Source organism: Lithobates pipiens, unplaced genomic scaffold (assembly GCF_037356315.1).
Source record: "Lithobates pipiens isolate NorthernLeopardFrog02 unplaced genomic scaffold, aLitPip1_a1.2 Scaffold_17, whole genome shotgun sequence".
NCBI classification, from domain to species: domain Eukaryota; kingdom Metazoa; phylum Chordata; class Amphibia; order Anura; family Ranidae; genus Lithobates; species Lithobates pipiens.
In genome coordinates this window covers 5,068,820-5,081,722 of record NW_027507755.1, presented here as the reverse complement: position 1 = coordinate 5,081,722, position 12,903 = coordinate 5,068,820, and the positions used below count along the sequence as shown (strand labels likewise).

Sequence of the window (12,903 nt, the reverse complement as noted above, 5' to 3'; positions counted from 1 at the left end):
CTGTTTTTTTGTGGGTAAAAATAAAAAATGTTCTTGGTTATTCCCACACACTGTTGTTTTTGTTGGTGAAGTTTTTATAATAGTTCCCACATGCCATTGTGGGTGAAGTTTTTATGCTGTTTTTCCACCCCTTGTTTTGGCACTGCTTGGGGATGTCCCGATGGTCTAAGAAAGGAACTGTGTCAGTCGGTGAACGTAGAACGAGAAAATAGGATTTTTTGTACTCACTGTAAAATCCTTTTCTCTGTAGTTCACTGACTGACACAGCACCCTCCGCTTCTATTTTTGTTTACATTATACTGCTTGTTGACATACTGAGGCTGCAGTAGCAGGCTGAGGGGTTGTTAACTAAGGGACCGCCCCTTGGGCAGAACTAGAAAGTTCTAGTTTTATTATAACATTTTAACATGTTCTGCCTATTCCTCTCCTGAAGTGGCGTAACAAACCTGATGGTCTAGGAAAGGAGCTGTGTCAGTCGGTGAACTACAGAGAAAAGGATTTTACGGTGAGTACGAAAAATCCTATTATTTACAGTGAGATATAATTATGTTTGTCTTGCAAACAATGAGATCTCAAACCTTGAATTATTTCAGCAGATTTTCTGGTTGTAGTCTCAGTAATGTAAAAATGGAGCTATTTGCTGACCTGAGTACCGCTTTTACTTTGAAGAAATAAGTATACAGTAATTTGTACAAGCAATGTGAAGGCTTCATTAGGCCAATCTGGGAGGCTGTTGGAATGGGCTCTGCACACCAAATTGTTTAGACTGGCAGTTGTTATAAGCTAAAGTAAAAATGCCCATGAGCTATTGGATTAAAAGTATGTATGCCTGCTATAGATGTAAAAAAAATTAATTATTGAATAATAAAAAAAAAACAAGAAAATTGTACATACTGTAATGCCCGTTACACACGATCGGAAATTCGGCCAGCAAAAGACAGATGTGAGCTTTTGGTCGGAAAATGTGATCGTGTGTATGTTCCATCTGACTTTTGCTGGGGGGATTTTGGCCAACAAAAGATTGAGAGCATGTTCTCAATTTTTCGGTCGGAAAAAGTTCCTATCTGAAATGCGTTTGTGTGTATGCAATTCCGATGTGCTAAAACTCATGCATGCTCCAACTACGAGACGGAAGCCATTGGCTACTGGCTATTGAACTTCCTTTTTCTAGTCCCGTGTTGTACATGTTGTACAACACTGGACTGCGTTCTTGATGGTCGGAATTTGGTGTGGCCATGTGTATGCAAGAGCTTGAGCGAAATCCTGTCGGAATTCCTTTGGGAAAACTATCAGAGCTTTTTCCGACCAAAATTCCGATCATGTGTGTACGCGGCATTAGTGTGAATAGCCAGAAAACCTACAGAGCTTTTCTTGCATAGTTTCATGTGCATATTAATTACAGCTGAAGAGTAAGTGCAGATATTAAGGGATCATTCACGCTATTGCAACACAGATTAACAAAAAAGGTATATATATGTTCTGTGAGGTGCCATTCAGAATGCTTAATATAAATACACTATAGACAGGTGTTAATACTCTGTGCGTTGTGCATTGCCAAAAATAACATAGGTCTTTTTTCTTTACACACTGCAAGTCCATTTAAAATTAAAGAGGTTCTAAAGGCAGACTTTTTTTTTAACTCTTAACGCATTCTATGAATTAAGGTAAAAAACCTTGCTGTTGCCCCAGCCCCCACCCCTTATACTTAACTGAGCCCAATCTCAGTGCCAGTGAACCAGTGGCTCTTCCCGGCTCTCTCTCTCTCCTCATTCAGACACAGTAGCCGGAGCCAATGGCTGTCAATCACAGCCAGTGAGGTGGGATCGGGGGTTAGGTCTGATCCGCATTCTGTCTTATGGACACAGAGCGGGGCTCAGGAGCATGAAGCTCTGCGGAGGACACAGCTGACAACGGCTGTGAAATGAATGGGAAGTGACGTTACCCATAGAGTTACTATGTGGCTTCCGTTGTCGGCTGTGTCCTCTGCACCCACCGCTGACAGCTCAGCCTGGGACTGGACTGGAGCAGCTTCAGGAAAAGTATACATACTGATTTCTTCTTTACAGGCCTAGATCTGTTAGTGTCAGGTCACGGATGTCTTTAGATGCAGCGATTTTAGTGTTAGGCTGGACTTAAACACTGGACTTCTACTTTAACACAATGCAAGTCAGTGCATGAAAACAAATTGTATTGGGTGTTAGAATTAGATCAATGTATCTCCTGTACATGCTAGCTGAGCTCCTGGCCCTAGAAACCAAGACAAAACTGTTAATTAGTTATATTTAGATATGTAAACTGCCCTGCAATATTTATTTTATTACAGGTACTTGTATAGTACTGTCACTTTACATAAATTGTACATTCGCATCAGTCCATGCTCTCAAGGAGCTTACAATCTATGGTCCCTAACTCACATACATACATACACATACTAGGGACAATTTTAGACAGGAGACAATTAAAGTGGACCTTCAGTCATTTTTTCAACTTTCCATCTATTAAATCTTCTGCCCCTGTTGTTTTATCTTTGGATAATAAATTTTTTATTTTTTTTGTCAGTAAATACCGTATACAGCCCACTTCCTCTTTCTTGTCAGGTAAAACGCCTAGGCTTATGACATGCACATCTCTCTCTCTCTCTCTCTCTCACTCTCCTGAGAGTTTGCCGCTGTGTATCTGTGTAAATCCAGGCAGTGAACAGGCAGCAGCTTCATCTGCCCACAGTTAAAATGGCTGCAGCCAGACTCAGTGGAGGGAGATTTCTTCTGCAGCGTATTTGGCGAGTACAGAATCACAGTATCTATAAAATATGCAAAGTCATAGGAGGGAAGCTTCAAAATGGCAAAGATGTTTTTATTACAAATGATGTGCGTAGACTGCAGTTCCTCTGTGTAAATGAAAAACGTTTATACTTTACCAGCACGATCTGTAGGTACTTGTTAGGATCAGATCCAGAGTTATTTTGAAATAAAATTTGTTGAGTTGGATTTCACCCATTATTCAAGAAATATACTGTGACAGCTCCATGTTTCAGAGAGGACAAAATAAGATTTCCTAGCTAGTGTCATCAACCATCTGCCATAAGTTTATGGCTATCGGACATATAAATTATACAGTATATACTGTAAATCTGAAGTAGACATTGATGTCCTGTGTTATAAATCAACATGCAGCGTGGAATTGGACAGATTGTTTCATATTTGTTTCTGAAGTTATATTAATGACAGATCAGGTGATACCAAGGACTGCATTTGGATGAAGTAACAGCTGGCTGGTAGAATAAATAAAAACCCAGACTATTCTTGTGAAATGCTGTCTCTAATGTTTCTCTGTTATTTAAATTTGACCTCTTCTTTTTTACAGAGAAATGTCCGAACCTCCATCTAAGAGAAAGGCGGTTGAGAATGGAAGTAGCTCTGCTGCTGGGTCATCCAGACAGGTAAGATTGCAGCACGTGTGTTCTATGGATGTTGAAGGAAAAACCATACTAAGCATTACCCCTTTGTAGAAAAATGTACACCTAACAGCTTGGTTATAACAGAAAACATATAGCATTACACCTGAGATAAAGAAATAAATAATTCAAGATCACCTCATACATCAAACTGCTAAGTATTGGTAGGAATTTTAATTAATCTCCTATGCCAGTTATCCTTTCCTGGACATCATAGCTGAGTAGAACTGAACTAGAGGAAAAAAAAACAAAAAACACCATTGGATCCTGAAAATAGTATGATGTGTGCAAATAATCTGCAGGCTTCATTAGGTCAATAGGAGTGACTGTCAGGCTCGGTTCACACTGGTGCGCTGTCCGACACTGGATGTGATTCGCACTGCAGTGCAAATCACATGCAGTGTCTGCAATGCAAACTCAGCCATACAGATTGTATGTCTTAATTTGCATCACATTCGGACAAACTCGCACAGGACCCTTTTCTTAGTCCAAACCACAATAGGATCACATGCAATCCGATTCCTGTCCGAATTGACAGTTTGCACTGCGATATGCGATATGCAAACTGATTTGAGGGTGTCATTAACTTTCTACTGACACTCCTAGCAGTTCGCATGTGGCAGTTTGAACTGCTTGTGAGGCGGGTGTGTTGCGGGAACCCACAGTGGATTCGCAGGATTCACGCATTGCACCAATGTGAACTGAGCCTTATGCCGCGTACAAGATGGTCGGACATTCCGACAACAAAATCCTGGATTTATTTCCTGACAGATATTGGCTCAAACTTGTCTTGCATACACACGGTCACGCAAATGTTGTCAGAAATACCGAACGTCAAGAACGCAGTGAAGTACAACACGTACGATGAGCTGAGAAAAAATGAAGTTCAATAGTCAGTGCGGCTTTTCTGCTTGATTCTGAGCATGCGTGAAATTTTGTGCGTCGGAATTGTGTACACATGATCAGAATTTACAACAAAGGATTTTGTTGTCGGAAAATTTGAGAACCAGCTCTAAAATTTTGTTTGCCGGAAATTCCGACAAAAAATGTCAGATGGAGCCTACACACGGTTGGAATTTCCGACAACAAGCTCACATTGAACATTTGTTGTCGTAAATTCTGACCGTGTGTACGTGGCATTAGACTGAATTCTCTGGACTAGCAATTGCAAGGTAACCTTTAAAAATGCCCATGTTACCGAAATCAAGATCTCTTTATTTTTTAAACAAAAGGTTTTTATTGAACAATTGACATATACAATTGGTACAAGAGCATTTCCAGGTTAATACATCTGTTACATGTGAAAAAATAGAGTTCTATCACAGATACATGATGAAGTCCAAGTTTAAACCATAATATATACAGGGACCTATCTATCAGGTCTGAGTGGTGGGACTCGCACAGTGATAGACGTGTTGTAACTACAAATAGCCAACAATCCCAAATTTTCAGTCAGAAAAGTTAGCTGGCTGCGGTCTCATCCATTGTCTTGCAATGATATTCCTGGCTGAGAATAAAGTTTTATGTATGAATATTTTCATGAAATTACCAATTTTGGGGTCCATGGTGAGTGGGGATCCCATCGTGTCATGTAGGAAATCCACAATTTGTCTGTAATGACGGGCATGCCCAAATTAAGTGAAAAAAATTACCCATTTCCTGATGCCACAATAGAGAGTTGTTGGACTGCTCCCCCCAATATCTAGCTACCCTCAATGGGATGAAGTATGTCCGATGGAGGATATAGATCTGAGATAGTCTATCTGAGAGTTTGGGTGAGACAATTTTAATGGCATCTAAAGCTTCACTCCATTCTTCATCTTCCAATGCTCCCACCTCTCTCTCCCAACAGGGTTTAAGGTCATAAGCTATTTTGGTGGATGAGGGAGTTATAAGTATGTTGTAAAAGGTGGCTATCAGTTTTAGAGGGTCTGTACCTTTAACTATAACCATGACTGCATTGGAAGTGGGCTGAAGAGTAAAATGAGGAAACTGGGAGTGCATGGCATGATGGTTCTGCAGGAATCTGAAGAACATACTATTGGAGAGCATGAATTCGCTACGAAGGGCATCGAAGGTCTTCAGTTCTTCACTATAGAGTAGGAGGTGTAAATAGTAGATCCCTTTCGTGCCCCAGATCTCTGTGTTGAGAATCTGTAGGAATTCAGATAAAGTTTTGTTATGCCATATGGGAGTGAAATTGTTATATTGAGGTATCCCGAGTTTAACCATAGCTATGTCCCAGATGCGCCTATAGTGGTATAATAGGGTCTCCCTCTGAGCCAGTTCCACCTGAGCCCACCGCCACTGCACAGAGAGGCTCTGAGGTCGGTTGCGCGCATTGTGGGCACAGAAGTATACTGAACCGATCTCTGTTTTGTCTATGTGATACAGTTGAGATAGCTGGGAGGTAATGTAATAGAGATTAAAATCTGGAAGGGCAGTGCCCCGGCGACCGCTGGGATTCTTAAGTGTCCGTCATGACAGTTTATGTCTATTGGGTCCCCAAACAAATGGCTTGAGGAGAGCCTCGAGGGATTAAAAGTATTTTAGGGATACATAAATCGGGGTATGCCAAAAGATGTATAGTATTTTAGGTAATAATACCATTTTCATAAGGTTAATACGCCCCCATACCCCCAGGGGTAGGCGGGTTCAGGTTTGTATTTTAAATTTAAAAAGGGCGAAGGGGGGCTTGATGTTAAGAGATATGTAATCGGCCGTGGACAGAGACATGTATATATACCTAAATATTTACTAGGGCTTGCTCGTTGTAGTGAGAGTTGGGCTTGTATCCTGAATGGCAGAAGACTATCAATGGGTAGGATTTGGGATTTTTCCCAATCAATCTTAAGACTAGAGAATGACCCAAACCGCTCTATTGTCTGCAGTGCGGTGTGTAAGGAGGGACCTGGGTCAGCCAAGTATAACAATGTGTCATCTGCATAAAGCCTGCTTGAGGCGGCGGGCAAGTACTTTGGCTAGTATTTTAATATTGACCTGCAGCAGAGAAATAGGTCAGTAGGATTCAAGGTATACTGGGTCTTTTCCTGGTTTGGGTATAAGGACTATGATCACCTCTGTCATAGAGGGATGGAGTGTGAGTGTCTCAAATAAGTGGTTGTATAGGGCTAGCAATTTAGGGGTGAGTAGTTTGCTATATTATGAGTAAAATTCTATTGGTATCCCATCTAAACTCGGGGATTTGGATCTGGCAAAGCTAGCTATCACCGTGGCTATTTCGTCAGTTGTGAGGGGTGCCTCTAACATATCTATTTGGCTGTCCTTTAGTTGTGGAAAAGTAATTCCCTCATGGAATGTATTAATTTGGGTCTCATCATCAGAAACTGAGGATGTGTAGAGGCCTGCAAAGAATTCTCAAAATTTAGAGGACACCTTAGGTGGATTTGTAATCTGCTCTCCCCTAGGGCCCCCGCAATCAAATGACAACTAGTGCTCTATCATCACTGTGGACTAGATATGCAAGTAAGTTGCCTGCCCTTTCGCCATGCTCAGACTGCGCAGATACGGTGTGAAAAAAAGTATTGCAATGACCGCCATTTTATTCTCTAGGGTGTTAGAAAAAAACAATATATAATGTTTGGGGGTTCTAAGTAATTTTCTAGCAAAAATAAACTGTTTTAAACATGTAAACACCTAAATTCCAAACGAGGCTGGTCCTTAAGTGGTTTATGACTGTTTGTTTATTTTTTTACCCAAGGATATAGTAGCAATGTCAAGTAGGTGAAGAACTATCAGCTTCATATTTCATCTAGCATTGTGTTTCTCTATCAGCAACATATGAATCTCCAGCAGTAAATAACCCAATCTCTGACCATCTCTGGCAGTAAGTCTGCAGTCTCTGACAACCTCCTGGTAGTATGTCTGCAGTCTCTTACCATCTCCTGTATTATGTCTGCATTCTCTGACCCTCTCTTGTATCATGTCTGCATTGCCCCTGTCCTGTAGAACGTGTGCAGTGTCTGACTCTTCCTGTAGAACGTGTGCATTCTCTGACCATCCCCTGTATCATGTCTGCATTCTCTGACCCTCTCTTGTATCATGTCTGCAGTCTCTGACCCTACCCTGTAGCATGTGCACAGTCTCTGACCATCTCCTGTAGAATTTGGGGGGGGGGGGGGAGCCTGGAGCTCCTCTTTAATTTGTCTGCTGTGTTTAGACTTTGCTACATGAAGAGTGTTGTCTTTTTTTTAGCTTTAGCTTCACGCTGGGTCGGCTACTACAGCCCAGTGTGGACGACAGGTAGTCTGTGAGTGTCTGGCTTCAGCTATGAGATGTCCTGTTCAGGGAAAATACCAGTTACCAGGATAAGGTAAGTTGGATACCCTCCTCTCCCCTCTCCCTTATGGGGTGGATTTTGGGGGAACCTTACTCCGCTAGAATCTCAGTGTTCAGTGTGATGCGTGATCTGTCATACCCTTGTATTGTGGCACTAGCTGCTAGCTTTGCTTGTGTCCTCAGGCAGGCAGTGACTCCCTAGTTATGGCCAGCGGATGTCCGTGGAGTACTTGGTGGGCCTTCTCTCCCGGTTGCATATGTGTCCTGAGGCTGTGGGGTATATTGTGCGGGTCTCCTACACCTGCGGTGTAGTTTTTGCCTCCTGTTGGTTGTGGGTGGGGGATGTTCTAAGGCTCTCCTAATGGCCAGCGCATTGTTTCCGGTCCACCAGTGGGGTTTCCATGCCATGTGTTCAGACTGTTCACTAATTTAGGCTGCTGCTTGCCTGCTGAGCCCGCCATTTTAACTTGGGGCATATGCCCCTTTGTTGTATCACTTCTGCTCATGCTCTGTTTTACTGGGGGCAAATGTGAGGGGCTGGCACCCTTCCCCTACATGGGCAGAGTTACCCAGCCAGCAGTGGTATTTAGATTTAGCGGATCTGCACCCACCATTTTGTCTAAGGCATTCACACTTGCAATGACGTCACTTTCACTCTCATTAAGCAGAGGGTGGAAGTGTAATTATCTAGCACTCTTCCCTGTTTGGGCTGAGCTACGATGGGCAGACGCTGTTTGATGATGTCACATCTGACGTTTGCCCATTCCTACAGCATGGTTTACCTTACAGTTGCAGATGGGGATGTCTGTCATCCGGTAGGTTTCAGCACTGCTGCAATCTCCTGGGTATTGTGAGTTGGTGACCCAGCCTCATTGTGTTTGTGGATGCTTCTTGGTTTCCCCTGGGGGAGGGGTTCTGCTGGAGGTTCCTTCTGGGTAGGTACAGTGGAACCTTGGATTGCGAGCATAATCCATTCCAGGAGAATGCTTGTAATCCAAAGCACTTGCATATCAAAGCAAGTTTCCCCATAGAAGTCAATGGAAACTAAGAAAACTCGTTCTGCATTGACTTCTATTGCATGCAATACTGCATGTGGCCAGAGGTAGGGGGGCGCCAGAGAGCCTCAAAAATACTCGGACAGCTCGGCTGAACTTGGAAACCCTAAGAAAGGCTAGAGAATGGAGTATTTCTGAGTGTTTCCGAGTACTTCCAAGTATTTCCCAACGGCTCCAAACCTTTCCCAGTTTCACTGGCACCCCTGAGCCTCTGGCCAAATCCAGTACTGCACACCCCATTATTTTGAATTCTGTTCGTATTACGCAAGACAACACTTGCAAACTGAGTCCGAATTTTTTTTTAAAAAGTTGCTCGTCTTTCAAAGCACTCGTTGACCGCGTTACTTGTTAACCAAGGTTCCCATGAGAACCCTGAGTTTTTATCTCGGGTTTGTATGTGGCCCCTCCTCATTCCTATCAGAGGCTGTTTTAAACAGATATTTTTATGCAGTTAAAGCGGACCTCCACCCTAAAGTGGAAGTTCCGCTCATCGGAAACCCTCTCCCCCTCCGGTGCCACAATTGCCACCTTTCAGGGGGATGCAGATACCTGTATAATCCAGGTATATGCACCCACTTCCGGGAATAGCTAGCCGAAGCTAGCTGCAGATGCCCCACCCCCCCATTGTGTTCTGGAAAACACAGTTCCCAGGACACAGCGGGGACCAGTCTCATTGCGCTGCGCGACTCGCAGTGAAGCCGCAATGCTTCACTTCCCGATTCCCTGACAGAGGATGGCGGCGAGGGCAGCTGAGAGATGAACGATTGCTCGTCATCTGTTGCCGACATCGCTGGACCCTGTGAGAGGTAAGTGTCCATTTATTAAAAGTCAGCAGCTGCAGTATTTGTATCGGCTGACTTTTTTGTTTAAGGTGCAGCTCCTCTTTAAGTTTTCTATTTTTATTTCCCATTAATAGAAACATTTCCCTTTTTGGTGCAGTTTTCTCCTCTATAAAAGTTCAGCATTTCATATTTTCAGAACTGAATTGATTTTTAATATAATTGACTTGGATACACAGTGCTCAATTCTTTTACCGGTATGAATCTACTGTCTGATTTTGGTGAAGGTGGTCAAATGGGCATTCCTTCTGTTTCTGCCTTTAGGAATCTAAAGCCTTTATTAACATCCCGAATGACGGCTACAGCGCGGACCTGCTTTGCCGGGACTACGTCTATTGACGTCGTCCCGTGCATGAGCGGCCTGCGCGCCCTGTGATCAGCGAGTCTATGAGACTCGCCTGATTACGGATCGGAGAAAGGGGTCGATCCCGACCCCTTACCACGTGATCAGCTGTCAGCCAATGACAGCTGATCATGCGATCACAACACAGCCGGTAATCGGCTATTTTTCCTCCTCGCGCTGACAGGCGATCACCGGTGGCCGTGATCGGGGGACAGCTCATCAGTGCCTACCTGCCCCCTGCCAGTGCCACCAAAAATATGCCAAAAAGTGACACCCATCAGTGCCCATAGTGCCACCCATCAGTGCCCACAGTGCCACATATCAGTGCCCACAGTGCCACCTATCAGTGCCCACAATCTGCCTCGCACACACAGTGCTGCGCCTCAGTGCCACATATCTGCCCATCAGTGTCATATACCAGTGCCCATCAGTGACGCCCATCAGTGCCCAGCAGTGCCACCTATCAGTGCCCATCAGTCCCATCTATCAGTGGTACCTATCAGTGCCCATCCATGCCCCCCATCCATGCCACCCATCCGTGCCACCTTATCTTTGCCCATCAGTGCCGCCTTATCTGTGCCCATCAGTACTGCCTTATTTGTGCCTATCGGTGCCACCTTATCTGTGCCTATTAGTGCCGCCTTAACTGTGCCCACCAGCGCCGCCTATCAGTGCCCACCAGCGCCGCCTCATCAGCGCATTTCAATGAAGGAGAAAAATTACCTGTTTGCAAAATTTTATAACAAACTATTAAGCATTATTTTTTATTTATTTTTATTTTGCATGTTTAGTGCTTGCTTGTTTAGCAAAAAAATAAAACTCCCAGCTGTAATTAAATACCACCAAAAGAAAGCTCTATTTGTGGGAAAAAAATGATAAAAATTTCATTTGGGTACAGTGTTGTATGCCCGCGCAATTGTCATTCAAAGTGCATCAGCGCTGAAAGCTGAAAATTGGTCTGGGCAGGAGGGGGGTTTAAGTGCCCAGTAAGCAAGTGGTTAAAGAAGTAAGCACACATTGGATTTGCCACATTTCTGGGCCATGAAGGGTCCCATTCATCAAGGCAACTAGGTCAGCAGTTATAGTTTAGTTTTGTATAATAGATATAGCCTTTTCTCTTCTGCAGTCATGGTTTCAACTTAATTACACAATCTGAGGAAAGCCTTTTCTCCAAACAGAAGGTGGATCTAAAAATAGAGACCCCTGACTAAAACGCCCCTCTTATGCCGCGTACACACGATCGGAATTCTCGTTGGAAAAAGCTCTGATGGTTTTCCCAACGGAATTCCGACGGAATTCGGCTCAGGCTGTCTTGCCTACACACGGTCACATCAAATTCCGATCATTTATAACGCGGTGACGTACAACACGTACGACGTGACTAGAAAAAGGAAGTTCAATAGCCAGTAGCCAATAGCTTCTGTCTTGTAGTTGAATCTGAGCATGCGTGATTTTTGGCGTGTCGGAATTGCATACACACAATCGGAATTACCGATAGAAAGTTTTTCCGTCGGGAAAATTGAGAACATGCTATTAATTTTTGGCTGGCGGGAATTCGGACAGCTAAATTCCGATGGAGCATACACACGGTCGCATTTTCCGATGAAAAGCTCTCATCTGTTTTTTTCTGGACGGAATTCCGATCGTGTGTACGCGGCATTAGAGGATTAAAGTACCTCTTTTGAAACCTTTAGCACTCATTCTGTTCAAAGGAGCACTGGTGACTGGGAATTTCAAGGCCAGCTGGAATGGGAAGCAGTCAACACAAGAAATTGATAACTTCTCTCTGTGTAAAACTCAGTTTTATTTGGGGCCATGCATTGGCTATCTTAGTAGAACTTTTTTTTTTTCAAGTGGTAGTCGACTGACGTGCTGATTCTTTGGCTTCAATACATTGTAAATCACTGGCAATTAAAGGCGTTCCTATATCTGTCACAGGAAATAAACAAACGTGACCCTTTTTCTCATGCAACATTTGTATTTAACTGCTTGCCGCAGAATGGCATGGCTGGGAAAAATAACGTTAGCTTACGTTGTTTCGTCTTTTGGCCACTAGGGACACGCGTCGTGTGCCCGGAGCCGATGAGAGTGCCCGGTTGGCGTGATGACCGCAAGGGGCACCCACAATTGCTCGTGATAGAGTGAGAACCGGGATCTATGTGTGAACACTGATGTCTTCCTTCACCTAGTCAGTCCCATCCCCCCTACAGTTCAAACACTCCTAGGGAACACAGTTAACCCCTTGATCGCCCCCTAGTGTTAACCCCTTCCCTGCCAGTGACATTTACCAATCAATGTATGTAAACCCAATCAATATATGCTTATTGCAATTTTTTTTATACCAAAAATATGTAGAAGAATACATATTGGCCGAACCTGAGGAAAAAAGAATATATTTTTTTTAAATTTGGGATATTTATTGGTGCATCGGAAAAGTCATTAATTGAACATGCGAACCGGCGCACATTGAAGCACAAATAGCGATAATAAATACCGCATATGTAAACTGCAACTGGCGGTGGGGTAACTGCGGTCTTCTCATTGATAATAGCGCACACCCAATACATGTATTATTGGTTAATTATATCTCATTGGATGTGTCTTGTTAGGCAATTAGTAGGTGTACTCAGTTAATTAACCCTTTTGATGCTAATCTCATTCCTATCACTTCTAATATATCTTTGAAATGTGTTTTTTTTTCTTTTTCTACCAAAATCTTTCAATACATTACAAAGAACAGAGAAGTGTTTCTAAACCCAATAAATTTATATTTTCAGATCTTGATCTTTAAAGGTGACCATATGCTGCAATCACTATCTTAAATAAATTAGATTTAGTGCAAGAGCCTGTTTGATTTTCTATATTTTGAATGAATTGTTCAAGTGCGTCTTTCTATTATTTATTTTGCCTAAA

At 43.1% G+C, this 12,903-nt stretch overlaps 1 protein-coding gene across 2 annotated transcripts in view; it reads left to right on the top strand.

Annotated features, from left to right (window-relative positions):
- The window catches only part of PIWIL4 (piwi like RNA-mediated gene silencing 4), a 524,721-nt gene that overhangs the window by 53,761 nt on the left and 458,057 nt on the right, over positions 1–12,903 (top strand). For both annotated transcript variants that reach the window (XM_077484954.1, XM_077484955.1), the window contains exon 2: positions 3,364–3,439. In XM_077484954.1, the coding sequence (XP_077341080.1) occupies positions 3,368–3,439 (72 nt within the window). In that variant the 5' untranslated portion in view covers positions 3,364–3,367. The remainder of the gene's footprint in view (positions 1–3,363; positions 3,440–12,903) is intronic.